Source organism: Crocuta crocuta, unplaced genomic scaffold (assembly GCF_008692635.1).
Source record: "Crocuta crocuta isolate KB4526 unplaced genomic scaffold, BGI_CrCroc_1.0 scaffold445, whole genome shotgun sequence".
Taxonomy (NCBI): Eukaryota; Metazoa; Chordata; class Mammalia; order Carnivora; family Hyaenidae; genus Crocuta; species Crocuta crocuta.
Genome location: NW_027530847.1, coordinates 1536373 through 1555814, shown reverse-complemented (window position 1 = coordinate 1555814; position 19442 = coordinate 1536373). Strand labels below are relative to the sequence as shown.

The window sequence follows — 19442 nt, the reverse complement described above, 5'->3', positions numbered from 1 at the left end:
AGGATCATAGTTTGAACTCAAGTTCTCTGTACAGTACATGCCACAGTGCTTCCTAACCAGTAGATTCCCAACTAGGGTTTTTCTCCACGTGCCAGTTATAAGACATACTTACAGACCAAGTTTCTAAGATTCTTCTTAGGGGTCAATAAGAAAGGAAATTCTGAGGGGGAGGGTACCTAGCACCTTTCATTCCCTCATATGGTTAACAGTGGGAGGACTTGGCAGTGAGGTAGTGACTATAACCCTCACATAATGAAAAGAATTCAAATCTATGTAATCATTCCCTGACACTGAAAACAGGCTGTCCTTCCAGAGCTCATGCTCCAGCCACCCTCTCATGTGAAGCTTTGTCTCCAGAGAAGTTGAGAAGAAAAATGGCTGCCCAGCTGAAGCAACTGCCAATCTCCAGTTTCACAGGATGAGACTATAGAGCCCTCGCCAGAGCCGAGGCACAAACTATTTCTGCTAAATTCATTAAGCACAATTTTTATAGAAAACTGAAGGACAAACCAAATTGGAAGAATCACTGTTATAATAACTTTAATTTATCTTGCATTTTACATAAGTCTATGAACGATTTTAAAAAAGCACCGCCTTACCCCATCACGTTTTTCTGACAGTTGTTAAAGTAGGCAATGAGTAGATCAACAGCTTGAGCATCGGCATCTTGCAAAGATTTCAGACCAACCAGCCACAAGCCAAAGAACTTGGCAGCTTTTCTATCTTGTATTTAATACAATGGTATATCCACTCTGATGATAAACCTGTCCAGCCAAATCTCCACAACACACTCTGAAAATCAGTGGTGGTTAGCCAATTAGTTAGCTTTGGCACGGAGCTGTGCTCGCTTGCCTGTGACAGCCTGGAAGCCGGTCTTGATGCTGGCAACAGAGCATCGAGAATGACAAGTTTCGCACTGTAAGAAATAGAGTCGGGTATCCTTTTGCAGGATTGTGTCCGGTGATCGGCATGTGTGACAGGTGACGTATTCCTCTGCAGAAAAAGCAACATAATTATTTCTCTGAAACATATTCTACACAGAACTCCGTAAGTCGAGACAGTACCCAGACTAAGGAGAGCTTTAGCTTAACTTAGACATTCTAGGGGTAAAAAGAAGGTTCAGGTACTAAAATCATGGGTTAAAAGACTCCAAATGTCCAAGGAGGCAGGGATGCTTGCCAGATGCCTGGTTCTGTCTACAGGAGAGCCACTCAGCACCAACTTAGGTGGGAACAGACCTGCCAATTTTAATTCATTAGGAAGATGATAAAGGCAGGCTAGGCCTGAATGCAAACAGATTTCTCTGTCTTGGCTTTCAGCCTATAACCAACAGTAGCCTTAATCTGCTGGGCCTTAAGAAGAAATCCAAACCCTTCTCCCACTATGCAGATGCCCAGAGTCCCCTCACTGTCCCACCTTCCCATCATTGTCATTTTCCCTCATCCCCAAAATACTGCAGCCTGATCGGAACATTTCCGAGTGAGATAATGTAATTAAACTATGCACTTACTGATATATCTTCTCAAAACATTTTCTATCTGTTTCTGTTGGAATCTTCCTTTGATTACAAGTTGATTATTTCCATCTATAGAACCACTATGAGAGAAAACAAATACCTCCATTATTGTTGTTTCCTGTAAGTAACCAAATTTCAGCACCTTTATACACTTAATTTAAAATATATTCAGTGGGGGCGCCTGGGTGGCTCAGCTGGTTAAGTGTCCGACTTCAGCTCAGGTCATGATCTCACAGTTCGTAGGTTCGAGTCTCATGTTGGGCTCTGTGCTGACGGCTAGCTCAGAGCCTGGAGCCTGCTTCGGATTCTGTATCTCCCTCTCTCTCTGACCCTTCCCGCTCACACTGTCTCTTTATCAGAAATAAAAAACATTTTAAAAATAATGAAATATGTTCACTGGCATAGGAGCAGTCCGATACCACCTGGTTTCCAAAATTTGTTTTTAAAGTAGTTGGTGCCTGATGGACTACCCATATTTCCCAACATTAAGTCCAACTTCAACCAATTAAGTCTCTAATGACTTTTAAGTCTAATAAAACAAGTTGATTCTGTAAGCCATGTACAAGGCAGTGAGGGGGTCTATATATATTAAAATAGGAAGGGAGTTGTGTCTAAAAATTCTAAGCACTAAATATTTTGAAATCGTCATATAGTTGAAAATATTCTAAAATGGGTCATGGTAAGGCCTGTTCAACTATGTCACCATATTAAAAGCCTTTGTACATTAAATGTGTGAACTATATCTCTATAAAGCTGTTACCAATAAAGGTGAAATCACAGGCCACATATTGTCCCTGGTTCTTTAAGATGAACTTTTTGAAAAGCTGCTGACAAGAACTTAATGGTAAAGCTCTGGGCTAGACATTATCATTTGTGATTTGTAATTTTGAACAAAGTGAAACAACAGAATTCAGCCAGGTAGCATTACATTTATATGTTTTGTATCTCATTATAAAAGTGACTTTTTAAGAACCCCTCCTGTGATTCTCCTTTAACTATAAGAGTTTATTATCATCTTCCATGGACTGTAAGTAACCCTTAATCTCCAGGCTACGGTGATTCCACTGCTTGATGTAAGAAATTTTTTCCATTCACTGTCAAAAGATACTGAATTTTCTCAACAACCCCATAATATTTAGCCCACTGACCATAAGTTCACTGGTCACAACTTGTTACAATACCCCACTTCTACAAAAACTAAATTATTCAGAGAGGTAGGAAAACCACTGCTAGTTTTTATTGAATGTTTATAACAAATTTACACTTAAAACACAATTCTTCTGCAATAGAGCCTACCTATCTACCAGTAGTCAAGTAAACCACTCCTTATCCCCAGAGCAAATGTAGCCAATTCCATCAAACTGAGTTTTAAGAAAAGTTTTAAGGAGGAAGAGAGCAGAACACCTTAGTTATCTCTGTAAGCCTTTTAAGAACTCAAACTCCAGAGATAGGCAGAACTGAGTCTGCCATCTTGACTATGACGTTAACTAGCTATGTGACCAACTACAACTTCAATGAAATGGTTTCCAAATCTGTATAGTATTACCTTCTACTTACAGTTCATAGGAGTGTTGTAAAGACTGAGACAGTACCCAAAAAAGTGCTTGGCACAGTACCTGACATATAGTAGATAATCAGCATGGGTGAGTCACTATTATCATGCTGCTCTCAAGTCTACATCAGTTATCTTTAAGGGACTCCTAGTATTTATAGTCACACTCATTGGGATGGGCTCCAAGGGATTCTGGTCTCCCTGAATGGAGAGAAGCTGGCTTGGTGCCTTCAACAGATAAGCCTTGAAGACACGGAAATAACTAATTATGGATCTCTGTTTTAGGGTTTCTCCTGTGCCACTCATCAACTTATAAGCTCTTTTTCTTCAATAGCATATTAACAATTTAGAAAATAAATTCTGACCTAAGAAAATGGTTTCCTCTGAAATCTAATATTTGTTCCATAAAAAGACCTAAGAATTCCAGTTAATGACAAGATACTAACAGGCCTGTATAGATGAGCCATTGATAATTCTGTTCTCTATTCCTGACCAGCCAAGCTCTCAAAAATGATTTCCCTCCCTCACTGGCCTAAAAATTTCTCTGATTAGTCAGGTGAATGTTCTTTCTAAGGGTGTTGTGTTGTATCCTTTTCAAGTTAAAAGTTCCTCTAAAACATCCAGTACTACTATATATAACTATATAAATGTGAATATAGTTTCTTACCTTGTACCCAATTCAGCCAATAAAAATGCAAGGAGATGTTTGGGCTGACGATGTAATCTAAAAAGAAAACAGAACACATAAACCTTATCTGTGGAACGAAATGATGAAATGTCTAAAACACCATCCTGTTCACGGTTTTAATCTGATTACCCAATTATTCAGTGAATTTTAGTGCATGGTTCATCAAATCTTGAAATAAAGATATATAGAATACCATTTATTTACATTTTAAAGCCCACAAAGCAATATGTTATTTATAAATACAGATATATGAATAAATGTCTAGAAACATGGACAGGAAAGGTAAACACCAACTTTAGAGGTTAACATCTTTTTCTGAGAAGGAAAGTGATGGGATCATAAAGAGATACAGAGATGTCTGTAATTTTAACTGTAAAACCTGCTCATTAAAGAAGAAAAATACCTGAGACAAATGTGTCAAAATATACCAAACCCAGGCAATGGACACTTGGATGTTTGTTATGCTAATTCTGATATATTTCCTGTTTGAAATTTTTCATTAAAAAGGGGGGGACAATATATTGAGAAATATTTCATGGTAGCACGACAGCAGAAAAATTGGTAACAGCTTAAATATTCACCAACTGGAGAGCAGTTAAATAAGTTAATGGTACATCCATTCTATCTACATGACAACAAAAAGTACACACAGGAAAAAGCAAGTACAGAGCAATGCCATTCAATATTTTCACTTTTTAATTCTATTCACTTGGCATTGTTTGAACATGTTTCAAACAAGTACTACTATTGCGATTTTAAGGTTATTTTTTCCCAAAGTGTAGTGAGGGTTGGTGAAAATATAATAAAACAAGTAAGCTCCCACATTGCTAGTGGGAGTACAAATTTGTACAAGCTTATTGGAAAGCAGTTTGCCAATGTTTGCCATAAAAATATCCATTCCTTTTAACTCAGCAACTCCATTTTGAGAACTTTTGCCCTAAGGCTCTATTCTCAGTTATTGTCAAGATACATGTATCAGGATGTTTCCTGAAGCTTTGCTGCTGATCATGAAACATGGAAGAAACTGTATCCACCTAAGAGCTATTAGAGTATGTTGTGTAGCTACTAAAAACATTTGTGAAAACGGTTTAATCACGTGGGTAAATGTTTTGTAATATGCTAAGAGAAAAATAGGTTAAAAACCAGTATGACACCAATTTATTTTAAAATAACTACATGCACAAAACTAAATAAAACAGTATTAAACTATGATTACCTATCTCTTTATGATGTCTATAATTTTAACTGTAAAACACTCTTTAAAGAAGAAAAAGATCTGAAGCAAATGTTTCAAAATATATTACAGATGATTTTTCATTTTCTTCCATGTCTATGTTTTCTATACTACTGTTGTCATCACCAAAAATGTCCAAAATCTTTAAAGTAATACATATAATGAAAACCAGTGATTATCTCTGGGTGGTAAATTTTTAGAGATTATTCTCTTTTCTGTTCATCCTTGTTTTTGCCTTTTATCCACAATAAGCATGTATCATTTATGAAACTGAATAACAAAGAGTAGACAGATACGGTCAGTTGCCCTAAGAAGCCGGTCAGTAGAAATGCAGGGGAGCTGTCGGAAGTGAAAAACCCAGATAGTGGCCGGAGGGTGATACAGAGAATGTGATGGTAATTAAGAAAGCTGAAATCTCACTGTGTCTTGACAATGACCATCCAAGAAGAGGCACACCAAATTCAACTGCTTTCCTGGAGCTCACCCTTGTACTTGTTTGGCAGGCCCACCCCAGCCTGATAAGCCTTTCACCTCCCTGGGCTCCACAGGCTCCTGTCTAAGGACAACATTCAGCCTCCTCCCTTTTCACTATATAGTTAGGATCCACACTCATGGGTCTCTCACCTCTGGATGCCTAATAAAACAAGCCCTGAGACCTATGAATAGAAATACCTATGAAGAGAACAGACTTGAACTGTGACCTCCCTCAAACTAACCCAACATTCTACCTGCAACAAAGTGCACAATAAAGACATTTAACATAAACTCCTCTGAGACTCTGTTATTTGGAGTGGAGACTCCATTAACCAACTTACAGTTTACAGATATCTGTAAAGTTGACAAAAGAAGTTTTCTTTGTTCCTACTCGGACAACCTGTGGAGGTTTCATGACAAATTTCCTTTTCTCTCCAGCAACCATATCTGGATTCTTTTCCCTCATAATGTTGAACACTCGATTCAGTAGCTATAGAGAAACAATTGGTATTCAGGTACATTCTTATAAATAGCAGGAATATAAAGTTCCCACTTGAGTCACTGTTTTACTTCAAGCAAAGCAAACATCACTTTTTACTAAACACACACATATCACTACATGTTCTGGCAGTGCCATGAGAGCAAGACTCAATCCTTAACCAGGACCGGTTTCTCCATTACAGATGCTCAGTGACAGCCTGTTCAAAGCTAAATGAACAAATGAGACCCTAATAATTCTGCAGTTTTTATGGGAGAGTGTACAATACACGGAAAAGTAAGATTCAGGAAAGCTGAAACAAGCAAATTCCAGACTTACTCTGGGCCCAAATTCCTTCCTCTACTGCTCCCACAATTCTAAGGGGCCTCCATGACCTCAGAAGTTCATGGATTCAGATGCAACAATGAATACCATAATGACTGCAGAACTCTGGGTAGGCTGCCCCATATGAGGGCATCAGGCCAACACTGCACTCATTGCATGACCTCTCTGGATCTGTTTCACTATCTGTTCTTCAATGGCCCTGCCAATTAAGTATAAATATCTTGCTCTTCTTTGAGTTCTAGTAACACTTAGCTCTTTTTCTTAACAGAATTTGTCTTACCTCCTCATATGTGTAGTCTCTTTCTGAGCCTGCCCAAGCAGGGCCTGTCTGGTTACTGAAGGAGATACCATCATCTTTTTTGCTATCTTCATCTTCTAAAGCTATAGATAACAAAGACTGTAAGAATGAGGGGTAGGCAGGAACAAAGTGAGGGGGGGCAGATCTAGAGAAATGAAAGCTTCAAAGACATTTGTCTTCCCTCCCACATAAAGCATAAAAGCATTAAGGATTATAAACAACCTGTCATTTCTTAAAGACAGGGATGTTACAACTTTTCATAAAAACTCTTAATAGAGACCTCTCTAATTAGGAATTTGTGATAAGAGGCATACCAAATTATTTCTTAACAAATGAGAAAATAATGGATAATGAGAGGAAAGAAGTCCAGCTGTTTTAAAGCACTTAAGAAACATCCACATCCATAAAAACCCATCTGCTGACTATACTAAAGTTCTCTAAAGAACTTCAGTACTTAGAATAAAACAGCACTTTTAACCAAAAAAAAAAATCTTTAAATATTATTTAAAATCAGTTACAGTGATTCTCCCCACAGCCTTAATCAGCAGGCTTCCAATGTAACTGCCAAATTCTTCCCCCATGAAATCTGTCTTTATCAAGTTAGATATTTCCTTTTTATAAATTTATTTTTATATTTACATTCAAGTTAGCATACAGTGCAACAATGATTTCAGGAGTAGATTCCTTAATGCCCCTTACCCATTTAGCCCTCAGCAACCCTCTTGTTTGTTCTCCATATTTAAGAGTCTGATACTCTTTCCTTTTAGCTTCCATTATCAGGCAGTGGAAATAAGGAGCAGGAAATAATAAGAAAGGACCAAGAGACTAGGTTAAAGTCTTGAGTATCCTAGAAATGAGCTACTGAGCCCCAATATTACCTTCATCTTTCTCTAGTATTTCATCCTCCTCTGGGAACTTAACGTTCTTCTTTTTCTTCTTTTTATTGCCAAGCATAATATCAAGGTCATCCTCTGGTTCAGCTGCTTCTTGGATATCACTTTCAATCTTAAGGTCCTAAGAAATTGAATAAGAGTCTCAGTATTTTGATACTAGGACTACTTTTTTTTAATCTTTACTTTTGAGAGTGAGAACAGTGTGTGAGCAGGGGAGAGGCAGACAAAGAATCTAAAACAGGCTCCTGGCTCTGAGCTGTCAGCACAGAGCCTGACGCAGGGCTCCAACCCAGGAACTGTGAGATCATGACCTGAGCCAAAGTCAGATGCCCAACCGAGTCACCCAGGAACCCCTAGGACTATTTTTTAAATGACATGGGCTGATATCATTTTGGAGGGAAACAAAAATAAAATATTCACAACTGAAGTGATAGGTAAGAAATGTCCTCACAGGTAGACCAAACTAGGTCAGACAGTCTTTGTCATTTAAACTGGAAATTCTTTAATACACTTTTTTAAAAGCAGACTCCATGCCCATGTGGGGCCTGAATTCACGACCCCGAGTTTAAGAGTCACATGTTTTTCTCACTGAACCAGCCAGTGGCTTTTTTTTTGTTTTTTTGTTTTTATATTTTTTATTTCTTTCTGGGAGAGAGAGAGAGAGAGAGACAGCATGAGCAGGGGAGGGTCAGAGAGAGAGGGAACCACAGACTGAAACAGGCTCCAGGCTCCGAGCTGGCAGTCAGCAAAGAGCCCGACGCGGGGCTTGAACCCACGAACCGCGAGATCATGACCTGAGCGAAAGTCAGACGCTTAACCGACTAAGCCACCCAGGCGCCCCCCAGCCAGTGTCTTTAAGACACTTTTGTGGGACTTTTTCCTTTATCCATCAGCCTGGAGATCTTATAATTATTGCCCATATTTCCAAACCAGGTCACTGTCATAAACACCTGGGAATCTTTAAAAGGCTCCTAAATCTCTGATTAACAAGGAACAGGAGTATTCAGGAGTTTCTAAGTATTTTGATGCAATCACTGGGAGGGTTTTTTCCTCCTGACACCAAGCACGTGGTGTTTTCCACAGTAATTCTCCAACTCTCTGACATTAACTAGGTGGCCAATGATTCAATTCAATTCTGACACTGTACAGGCTCGTGATAGACTCCACAGGTTTAATGGCTCAGTCCAAGACTGTCCTTACTTCAGAGGCCAATGCAAGGATAGGGTCCCCAATGTTTTACCCACACTTGGACAAGACTACAAATTTAGAACACGCCTCCACCCCATTTAATAATCTGCTAGAATGACTCACAGAATCTGGAAAAGCACTTCACATAACCATTACCAGTTTATTATAAAGGATACAATTCAGTAACAGTCAAATGGAAAAGATGCACAGAGTAAGAAAAGGGGGGAGGCAGGCAGGTGCAGAACTTACCTGATTATACCATTCTTCCAAAAGCCCCATGTGTCCACTAACTCTAAAGCTCTCCAACCTCCATTGCTGAAGGGTTTTTATGGAGGTTTTATTATATAGGCAGGATTAATTAAATCATTGTCCACTGGTGACTGACTCATCATCTCCAGCCCCTTTTTCCTGGAGGAGTGTGTGTGTGTGAAATTTCCAATCCTTTAATCATGGCTTCATCTTTCTGACAATGAGCCCCCACCCTGAAGCATCCATGAGCTCCTAGCCACTAGTCATCTCAAAAGACACTTTTGTCACTGCAGAAATGACAAGGGTTTTAGGAATTGTGTGCCAGGAACTGGGGACAAAGACCAAATATTTATTTTTTATTATACCATAATCAGCCTGGCACCAAACTGTGAAGAGGTCTTTCGGCATCATTTCAATAGATGACATCAGGAAAGAGAGAAAAGACAGAACCCAGAGAATTAGGGTCCCCTGATGAGTGGATGAAGACATGGTAAAGTCTGATCCCAAGATTGGCTGCTATAGTCATGGATGTAAATACGTCACTAGAAATGAGTCATACATACCCCAGGAAATCAGAAAGGGCCAGTCTCAGTCTCCAGCCTTCTAATCTCCTCCATCCTTTCACCAGCTTATCCTGCTTCCTACCCTGAAGTATGCTGTATTACCTATCATCATCTATTTGCCTGTATCCTGAATTACTGACATTAGCCACTATAATTTCATAAATCTTCACAGAAAAGCTGGAAGAGCTGGAAGTAAATGAAGCTCAGCCTTGAGATTCCAAATCCAGCTGTGTAGTTTTTTTCAATGCCACATTTGGCCATCAAAGACCAAGTCAGCCCATGTGTATTAGCTGGATAACACATAAACAAGACAGCAGATATTAACTTAGTCTGAGTTGACAGTCAATAAATGAGAAACTTAGATATGCTAACATAAACTAGCAAACAATAGCCAATTTCTAGTCCTATACTATTATTTATTTCATCCCAGTAAGATCTACTTCCAAACTGAGGCTAAGACCCTGTGAAACACAGAAAATGGCAGTGTTTTTCAAGATTTTTAAAAAGCCATGTGATGGTCTAAAAAAATGCAGTATCTTAAAAACACTTTAGTGTTTGATGGGCTGATGAGGACACTTTTAACAAGCTTTTATGTTTATGACTTGTCAATAGCAGAGAAAAATGTATTCAAGCACTTAGTAAGAATAGAGCTCACAAGCAACTCTTCAGGACAAAAGCTACTAGAGGAAATGCCCCCCCAAAAACCTTGTTAATCAAGACCTTCTGTAGCACATCTCTGATGTCACCTTAATACTCTGGAAATTAAAACCTCATTCATTCAGTATAATCTGAACCTTTGTTTCTCAATTTCCTTACAACAGTAGGTAGAGAAGAGAATCTCCAGACAGGAAGAAAGTAAGATGAATCCAGGTAAAATCACCTTGCTCTAAAGGACTCTCAATTATCCCTGAACTAAAATAATCTCTGAAAACAGAAGAATATCTTACTCATTTCAGTACTCTAGGAATTAGCCTGACTCATTGTAATTACCAATACATATTTGGTGAATTAACCAAGTTATCAAAATTACAACACTGTTTCTAAAACTAAATGAATTACTGTACACATTTCCTGTTACATGTGGGATATACCTTATTTACTTCAGTTCGAGCAAACCAAAGAAAAATTGGGGTAGAAGGCATAAAATGGGACATTTAGTACATGTGCATTTGTGTTCTCATGCTTGCTCCTTCTCACTTGTATATACATAAAATTGCTATTATCCTGAATTTTTTTTTAAATAGATGTGTGGGCTCTGCTCAAGATTCCTGGACACAGTCTTTAAAACAGTAGCTCCACGGGTGCTTCTTGATTTTGGCTCAGGTCATGATCTCAAGAGATGTGAGACAGAGCCCTGCACTGGGCTCCATGCAGCATGTGGAGCTTACCTAAGATTCTCTCTCTCTCGAAGGAAGGGAGGGAGGGAGGAATAAATAAAATAGTAGCTCTAGGTAAAGGAATAATAGACTTTTATCTCCTTCCTGATCCACCCTCTTATTTACCTACCTACCCACACAATTATCTATTCTTATTCCAAGAGTTCTCAGGTATTTACATTGGAAACTGATCCAGTAACAAGTCAATCATAGGGCCTCATGTCCCTGCAAGATCAGAGAACCCTATAAAAGGAGCCGCAGTGCTCCTGTTCTCCTATAGGCCACAGATGATCAGCCACCAACCATCTCAAGCTGGGGTTCATTTTTTGCTGCTCAGAGGCACACATGTAAGTTTGTGTATCTTCAACATGCTACCACAAGTTTAACTGAAAAAACTATAGGAATATATGCTCCACAGGATTTCTCTCTTATAGAAATAGCTCTCCTCAGCTAATTGCAGTGTGGTTAAGGACAAGGGGCATTTTGTAATCATCTTGATGGCACACAATACAATGTTTAAAACCTAAATTTATATTCCTTTAAGCCATAATCCCTTTAAGACACCTAATCAGACCAAATCCCAAGAAAATGACCCAAAAGTGATCAAGTACTTACTAACCAAAGCAAAGCTAGTTAAGAGACAAGACAAGGAGAGGGAAAAATCAGTCATTTAGCAACCTTTCGAGAGGTCAAATTTTACCTTCAATAAGAAAGCAATACTACCTTTACACCTTCTTCAGCTTCATCAATATCAAATATCTTTTTTGTTTTTTTCTTCTTTTTCTTCTGATTAAAGAAGTTCAAATCATCTAAATCATCAGAAGCATCTAAAAAGACAATTGAGATTAAAAATTATTAATAACTACCAGAAGACACAGTATCAAGAGTTAAACCAACATTTTAGATATTAATTAGTCAAGTTATCAGAATAGAGATCGAGTATCAATTAGTACAGTGGTCTCTCTACAACCAAAAAGATAATGGTTCTGAAAAAAACAATGGCATGTCAAGTCAAAGTTTTATAGGAAAAACCTGGTTAGGGGGCCATGTTGGGAACATTTATTTAGTAATCTGACCATATCATACCTCACTGTTCCCAAGACAAAGTCAGGGTTCTAACACAATTTCCAAGGCTCTCTAGTTTTCTCTATTTCTGCCTACCCTCTCATCTCCCTTACCTTAAACCCTGGTGCCAGCCAGACTAACTAATTACTTCCACTTCTTAGTAAACTTTATCCATTATTAGTGAGTAATAATGGGTTTATTCAATCAGTTTTCCATTTGCCCTGCCCTCTTGTACACTAGGAATACTTTATTTTAAATTTTATTATTAAAAATATTTTTTTAAATGTTTACTTATTTTTGAGAGAGACAGAGAGACAGAATGTGAGCAGGGAAGGAGCAGAGAGAGAAGGAGACACAGAAGCTGAAGCAGGCTCCAGGCTGTGAGCTGTCAGCACAGCCTGATCCAGGACTTGAACCCACGAACCATGAGATCATGACCTGAGCTGAAGTTGGACGCTCAACCAACTGAGCCACCCAGGTGCCCCAGACTAGGACTATTTTAGGATTCCTCTACTACCAAGTTTTCCATGGAGCTATGAATGAATTCGTTTTGTCTTGTTACAAGAATTATTTACTTTTCAAGTTTGTTTTAAACACGTACAAGATGCTTACTTAGCACATAGAAGGTGCTCAATAAATGTCAGTTCTCCCCATCGCCAGCAGTGTCTTTTGTTCAGCAGATGTCAATTATGTTTACAGAATCATTTATTTCTAGTAGTCAAATAGTGTCTATGTTAGTACACAAGAGGGAATAACTAGTGTTGATATCTGAATCCAAACATTTTAGGCTGTAATTTTAATCTCTTCTATACATTTTCAGACTTGCTAAGACACAAAACTACCTATGTGGCCCTATATCTTTCTGCCTATACTCAAATACAACCACAATTAAAATTGGAAAAGAGACCTGACAGGTTAGACTGGTAAAACCAGGCCTGGAATGATGGGGTTTTGTCATCTCTGCAACTTGTGGATTCAGTAAGAATTTCTCTGGAACAAGTTTATCAGAAATCTGGCAAGATCCAGTGGACATGGCCTGTTGATAGCCTCAACTTCACCGGAACAACCTTATCAGGCTGAGAGGTCACTGTATGTACAAAATCCAAAACATTCATGGAAGAGAACCAGTTCTCACAGGACAACAGTGACTCTCTCATATCTACCACTTACCTTTTTTCCTACTGTCCTCTTCATCGGCTTCTACATCTTTGTCCTCAGTTGGCTCTGGTTCTATTTCTTTTGTTTCTGAGGGCTGAGTTTCTTCTGTCTGGGCATCCCCTTCCTCATCTAACATAAAAGGCTTCTTCTTCTTCTTTTTCTTCTTGCTCATAGTAGGATCAAAAATCATCTGTTTAAAGGACAGTAAGAAAGAAAAAGGAAGTGATTGTTTAATAATACTCACATTCCAAACATGTTGTACTCTTAAAGGGTATACGCTTAAAAGTTAAACAGTATGCAGTGCATTAAAGTACCAAAAAGGATTTTACACACACCCACACTCCATTCAACCTTTATTATTAAATAGGGGTGGAGGTGGGATTTTGAAACATGTGCATGTGCCTTTAAATATGTAAACTGTCACAAGATACAGCAACTTCACTTTTTTTTTTAAATGTTTTTATTTGAGAGAGAGAGAGAGCTCGCGAGTGAGCACGAGCAGGGGAGGGTCAGAGAACGAGGGAGACACAGAATCTGAAGCAGGATCCAGGCTCTGAGCTAGCTGTCAGCACAGAGCCCGACGCGGGGCTCGAACACATGAACCTCAAGATCATGACCTGAGCCGAAGTCAGATGCTCAACCGACCGAGTCACCCAGGCGCCCCCAGCAACTTCACTTTTAAAATCATGAGCAAACTGGAGACTACAAATGCATCATGGAACTTAGAGAAGGGACCATAGAAATAACCTATACTATGCCCCCCATTTTTTAGAGGAGAAAACGAATGCCTAGGCAGGTTATACATGTTTTATTTAACGCTGGTAACCTGGGGTTGCTATACTAGACTTGATCTAAATAAAAAAAAAAATTCTTGGGGCGCCTGGGTGGCTTAGTCAGTTGAGCGTCCGACTTTCGCTTAGGTCATGATCTCACGGTTCGTGGGTTCGAGCCCCGCGTCGGGCCCTGTGCTGACTGCCAGCTCAGAGCCTGGAGCCTGTTTCAGTCTGTGACTCCCTCTCTCTGACCCTCCCCTGCTCAGGCTGTCTCTCTCTCTCTCCTAGAAATAAATAAATAAAAAAAAACATTAAAAAAAAAAAATTCTTTCCCCCTCCAAGTTCAGATGAACCTTTATGAAACTCATCAGCAACCTTTCCTATAGCTAATCTCTGAGTAAGAGAAACTTCCATACGACCTTTTACTTTCCTTTTTGTTTCTAGAACATTGTTTCTAAAACACTGAAAGTTTTCTTAGGTTATTTTAAATCTAATGTCCACTAGAGAATAAGTGAAAAACTAATTTATAACTGGTGTTAGACTATTTGCGTACACAGATCACTTGGGAAAAAAATAAAAATAAAAAAAAACACAGATCATTATTTCAGCCCCAAAAGTTTAAGAACATATAGGGCAGATGCCTGGTAGAGAGGAAAAAGGTCTCTGAAGTAGAATTGAATTCAAATCCCAAATATTTTTTCTCTAAGTTACTTACATCTTTGTCCAAATTCTACCATGCTTAAATTTAGCATTTTGCCCAACGAACCACTGGAACAGTGTAGTGAAGTATTTAAAAGTATAGGTGTGGGGGTGCCTGGGTGGCTCAGCCAGTTGCATGTCTGACTCTTGATTTTGGGCTCAGGTCATGATCTCACTGTTTGTGGGTATGAGCCCTGCATCAGGCTCTGTGCTGACAGCGTGGAGCCTGCTTTTTCTGTCTCTTCCCCACCCCCCTAAACAAACAAACAAACAAACAAACAAACGCACAGGTCTGGAGTCCAACTGATTGAATGAAAATATTGACTCTCAATCTTACTTGTGTTACTCCAGGTAAGTTCTTGGCCTCTCCATGCTTCAGTTATAAAATGGAGATCAGTAGCAGAAGCAAAACCAAACCTCACAAATTTACGTAAATATAAGTTCATATATATTAAAAACACTTGGCACAGTGCCTGACACAAAAGTACTCAATAAATGTTAGCAATTATTAGAATTTATATAATGCTTCATGGTTCACAAATTATGCTGTCTCTTGATTCCTATCCCTCAAATTTCATCAAGGGTGAACAAATTTCTAAGACATCATGAAACTCAAAATTCCAAAAACGGATTCTAACATACCCAAGTACATTAGAGAAACTGAGCTACATTGAAACTAAACTAGGGTCTTTAATAAAGTAGGGTAGTCACTGTCTTCACCCAACAGAGAAGGATCAAGACATTCTGGAAATGGATAACAGCCTCATTTCAAAGACTTCCTCTTTTATTTTCACAAAGATTTAATAGTATAGCAAATGAATAATTCTGAAATGCAGTCTGAAGGACATTGCTGATTAAAAAAAAAAAAAAAAGATGATGATGATAGTACAGGAGGAAGTTCTCCACTGCTGATCCACCTGGCCTTGGGTCACCTTAACATGGAGTGTTGCAATCTATTCCAGGGAGGTTATCTAGTTTATCCTCATTACTGAAATATGGAGATTTGGCAAAAGGACAGCACTCTAGGCACTAAAAATTTGGATGTCTGGCAGGGCTTACAATTTATTGCATTTTTTTCAAGTATCAGGTTCTCTGGAATATTAATTAAGTCTTTATTATTCAGCAAAATATATGGAAAATTTGAGAGATTCTCAAATGAGTACTGCCTTACAGTTGTCATCTTATCCTATGATAAACATTTGTACTTAAAGTCTACAGGGGAACAGTTTGGTTGTAGCCTTCTAAAGAGTAATAAACAGGGGTGCTTGGGTGGCTCAGTCGGTTAAGTGTCCTGGCTTTGGCTCAGGTCATGATCTCAGTTTGTGGGTTCGAGCCCCGCATTGGGCTCTGTGCTGATAGCTAGCTCAGAGTGTAGAGCCTGTCTTCGGATTCTGTGTCTCCCTCTCTTTCTGTCCCTCTCCTGCTCATGCTGTCTCTGTCTCTCAAAAATAAATTAAAAAACATTAGGAAAAAAATGTAATAAATATCTCTCTCAAAATAATTAACATCTCTCTCTGGATATTTAAGACACATACTCATTGCCTCCCACCACCTAGCAAAGTCGATTTTAAAAATAAGGAAACTAGGGATCCCACAGCAGTGCCCAGAGCAGGAGTACTCAGGTCAATCCTGAGTAAAAATAATATAAATNAAAAAAAAAAAAAAAAAAAAAAAAAAGTCTTTGTTTTCTTTTTAAGATTTTCATGTCTGACTTACAAATTATTGCATTCAAAATGTTTTATGAGACTTGCTTGGCTTTGAGCAGCAGTTGCTGATAATGCACTTATGGAAAACCACAGGATCTCTTGAGTGTTTTGTTTTGTTTTTGTTTTTAAGGCCCACAACAAAGCTTTCAAAAAGTTTCCCACTTGCAACTTCCTGGGTTGTACTGGGTTGGGCTGGAGGTGAGGAAAAGGGATACCAGTAAAAAATACCCTGAAGACAGCCTAAAATGCTTTATGAAAGAAATAACCTACTCTCATCCAACAGAATTTACCCAAGAAGCTACCTTTATGACCACACCACCCCGCAGGAGGCAAGTGTTAGTTACCAAAGAACCTAGAGAAACAAGATGAGAACAAATGCTAAGCACTGTCATGTCTGGGTAACAGGATCCTAAAAAAAATTTTATTTTGTATTCTTCTGTTTTGTAAATCTTGTACCAAACATCCATTTTTAGTCAGAAATCTTATTTTTTTTAGTTTAAAGCTCCTTTTGTAAAACATCCATGTTGTGTGAAAACCCAATGTTTATGATACCTGTGAATGGGACCTACTAATAAGTAATCTTAGCTACTGACAGCACTTTTTTTTAAAAAAGGTCTTAAAAATAACAAATGCCTGCTGATTAGGGAATTTTTCCTTACTAGGTAGCACCCCATAATTCTACAACACTGCTTTTTAAAGGTCATGGTTCCACAAGGTTAAAGAAGTTCTATACTGGTGAGTTTCTGGCTTAATTACCAGGTTTAAAAAGAAACATGTGGTTTATTTCAATTATACATCAATAAGGTGTTTAAAGAAATGTGAAGAGGAAAAAAAAAAGTTAGCAGTAGGTTCTTTAACCCTCTATCGTAGCCCAGGAATTCTACTCTCGGGGAGTCCCTGGCAATTATAAGCCATTTCCATGTACAAATGTTAACCTGATCCTTATAAGTCTGTAAAGCAGTCAGAAGTTAATGGCTGACCTAAGAATACTTATCTAGTTAACAATACTAGAGGAACCAGACCCTGCACATACCTCCATAGTGGAAGCCAAAGGCTGAGAGGTTCTAGTCGTCTTGCTGTGTGATCTTGGGCAAGTTAACCTCCCTAGGCCCTCGTTTCCTGCCTATAAAATGAAGTTGGACTGGCAGACCTGTGAAGTTGCTAAGCTGCTTAATACTTTATTGGCTTCCAAAGCCTTCTGTTGGAATGCTGGTTCTGTCATGTCTGCTTGACAAAATCCTTTTCACCCTTCAATAATGTATTCACATTCCACTTCCTTCAAAACCCGACCCCACTGTTAAAGCTGAATCCTCCAGCTCCCCAACTATGTTGAAATGACCCTATTTCTTCTACCTCTTGTAGCAACTAGATCTCTTACCTTCCTTACAACACTTGTGAGTACTTTACCATAAAACCCACTGACTGAATACTACCCCACAATACATACATTAGGCACTTTGTTAAGGGTTATGAGAAGCTTAGAAAAAAAAACAAGCACGAAAACATTGCTACTCTCAGAACTTTTGAAATACAGTAGCCAGAACAATATCTTGAAGGTCAGAGCATGACCTCCAAGCAAGAAACCACCTACTTCATTTATACTGTTTCTCTCCTAACAGATCAAGAGCCTGTTAGTTACCTAGATGGAGGCAATACTACATAGGCAATACTGCATAGATCTGGAATTCTACTACTGGTTCCACACTTACTGTTTAATCATGGACATCATACAACTCTGAGCCTCTGTTCTCTCATCTCTAAAACGGGCATAATAATGATACAATTTTACAGGGTATTTGTGAACATCAAATATGAGATTGGAATCCCCTCCAGAATAAAATCAAAATTCCTTAATACGGTCTTCTTCAAATCCTTCTGTGAATTAGCCACCACACGTATTTCAAGGGGATTAACTCTAACCAAGCTGCAGAATAGTCTTTCTGTGATTACATGTACTTCTCAACCACTCCCTTACCCTGTGATGAGGCCTTTCCACTACTTGTGGAAATCCTCAGCATCGTTCAGGGTCTACCTAAAAATCCAACGCTCCAGGAAGCCTCGATTTTTATCCCTAACTCCTCTCCAAGGCGCTAGAGGCCAAGCACTCCAATATTTACAAAGTGAATATAAACTAAAGAGCATTGTTTTTGGCGGGGAGACCTGGCCGGTAAGCCGTAGCTTTCCCCCCAGTGTTGATTAACACATACTGTCAGCACTTAGAATCAAATTTCATTATAAGCCGTTTGATTTTAAGTTACCTGGAACCAACCTGGCTAAAAAAGATTTGAGAAAACTTGCTGAGGTACAAGCACGGCAGGGGAAACCGATCCAGCCAGCTTTGCAGCCGGATCTTCCCGCTCACGTCTCTCGTGAGCTCTCAGTTCAGGAAGGCTCAGGAACTCCCGCCCTAAAACTTTCCGAAGTCAGTCACTTTTTGAGGCCGAAGGATCTTTTCCTCTCGTCCTATCTCCCTCACCCCTCGGTATTTTTAAGAAATAATGCTCGATATGAGTTAGTGTAAGGGCGGACACCGGCCAGAACAAGACAGCCTTCAAAGTTTTTGACGAGGGCGCTCCGCCGGAGCTGAGAACGGCTCCTCTCAGCACTCCCGGCGCCCCGAGAGGAGAGCTGGTGCCCCAGTGTCAAATCGAAAGGAATGCAGGAGTCGCCAGCCCCAATCTCTTCGGGGAATTACCCAGATATCCAACCCCCTTCTAAGACGGCAACTCAAAGAGCCCTCAATTCTGGAAAGCCGGCCAACGGAAGGACGCAGGCCTCCGCGCCGCCGCCCTGAGGAGAGCCGGGCGCGGCCAGGCCCGCGGCTCCGAAGTCCTCACTAGCTCTACCGCTCCGGGCCGCCTAGGCCCGGCTACTCCACATGGCGGCGGCCGGCTGCTAGGCCGCAGGCCCGGTCTCCCACACTGGGGTGGGGTGGGTTCCTCGCCTCAGTCCTTAGCCCTAGAGCCAGGCTCAGACCCTCACCTCGTCCCCGGACATGGCTGCAGCTCGAGTGGGCTCGGCACAGACGGGAAGTCGGACGGGTCAGCCCCAGGCCCCAGCGGCAGCGTTGCCCCTGCCGACACTTCTCCCACCACCGCACTAGGCTCTTGCATCAGCGAAAGGGAACGACACCCCGCCCTCTCCTCCCAAGCGTTGGAAATACGCCTGCGCAGAGCCGCTAAGGCGC

General features: G+C 39.8%; 1 protein-coding gene across 1 annotated transcript; it reads right to left on the bottom strand.

Annotated features, from left to right (window-relative positions):
• Nucleotides 1–523: 523 nt before the first annotated feature.
• On the bottom strand, nt 524–19393 carry EIF2S2 (eukaryotic translation initiation factor 2 subunit beta). Its single transcript, XM_077769308.1, has 9 exons — nt 19238–19393; nt 13090–13267; nt 11578–11681; nt 7464–7599; nt 6568–6668; nt 5806–5954; nt 3736–3792; nt 1511–1596; nt 524–993 (listed from the first exon to the last, which is right to left on the bottom strand). The coding sequence occupies exons 1-9, from the start codon at nt 19250–19252 to the stop codon at nt 818–820; spliced, it is 1002 nt and encodes a 333-aa protein (XP_077625434.1). The 5' UTR covers nt 19253–19393; the 3' UTR covers nt 524–817.
• Between the last annotated feature and the right edge of the window lie 49 nt (nt 19394–19442).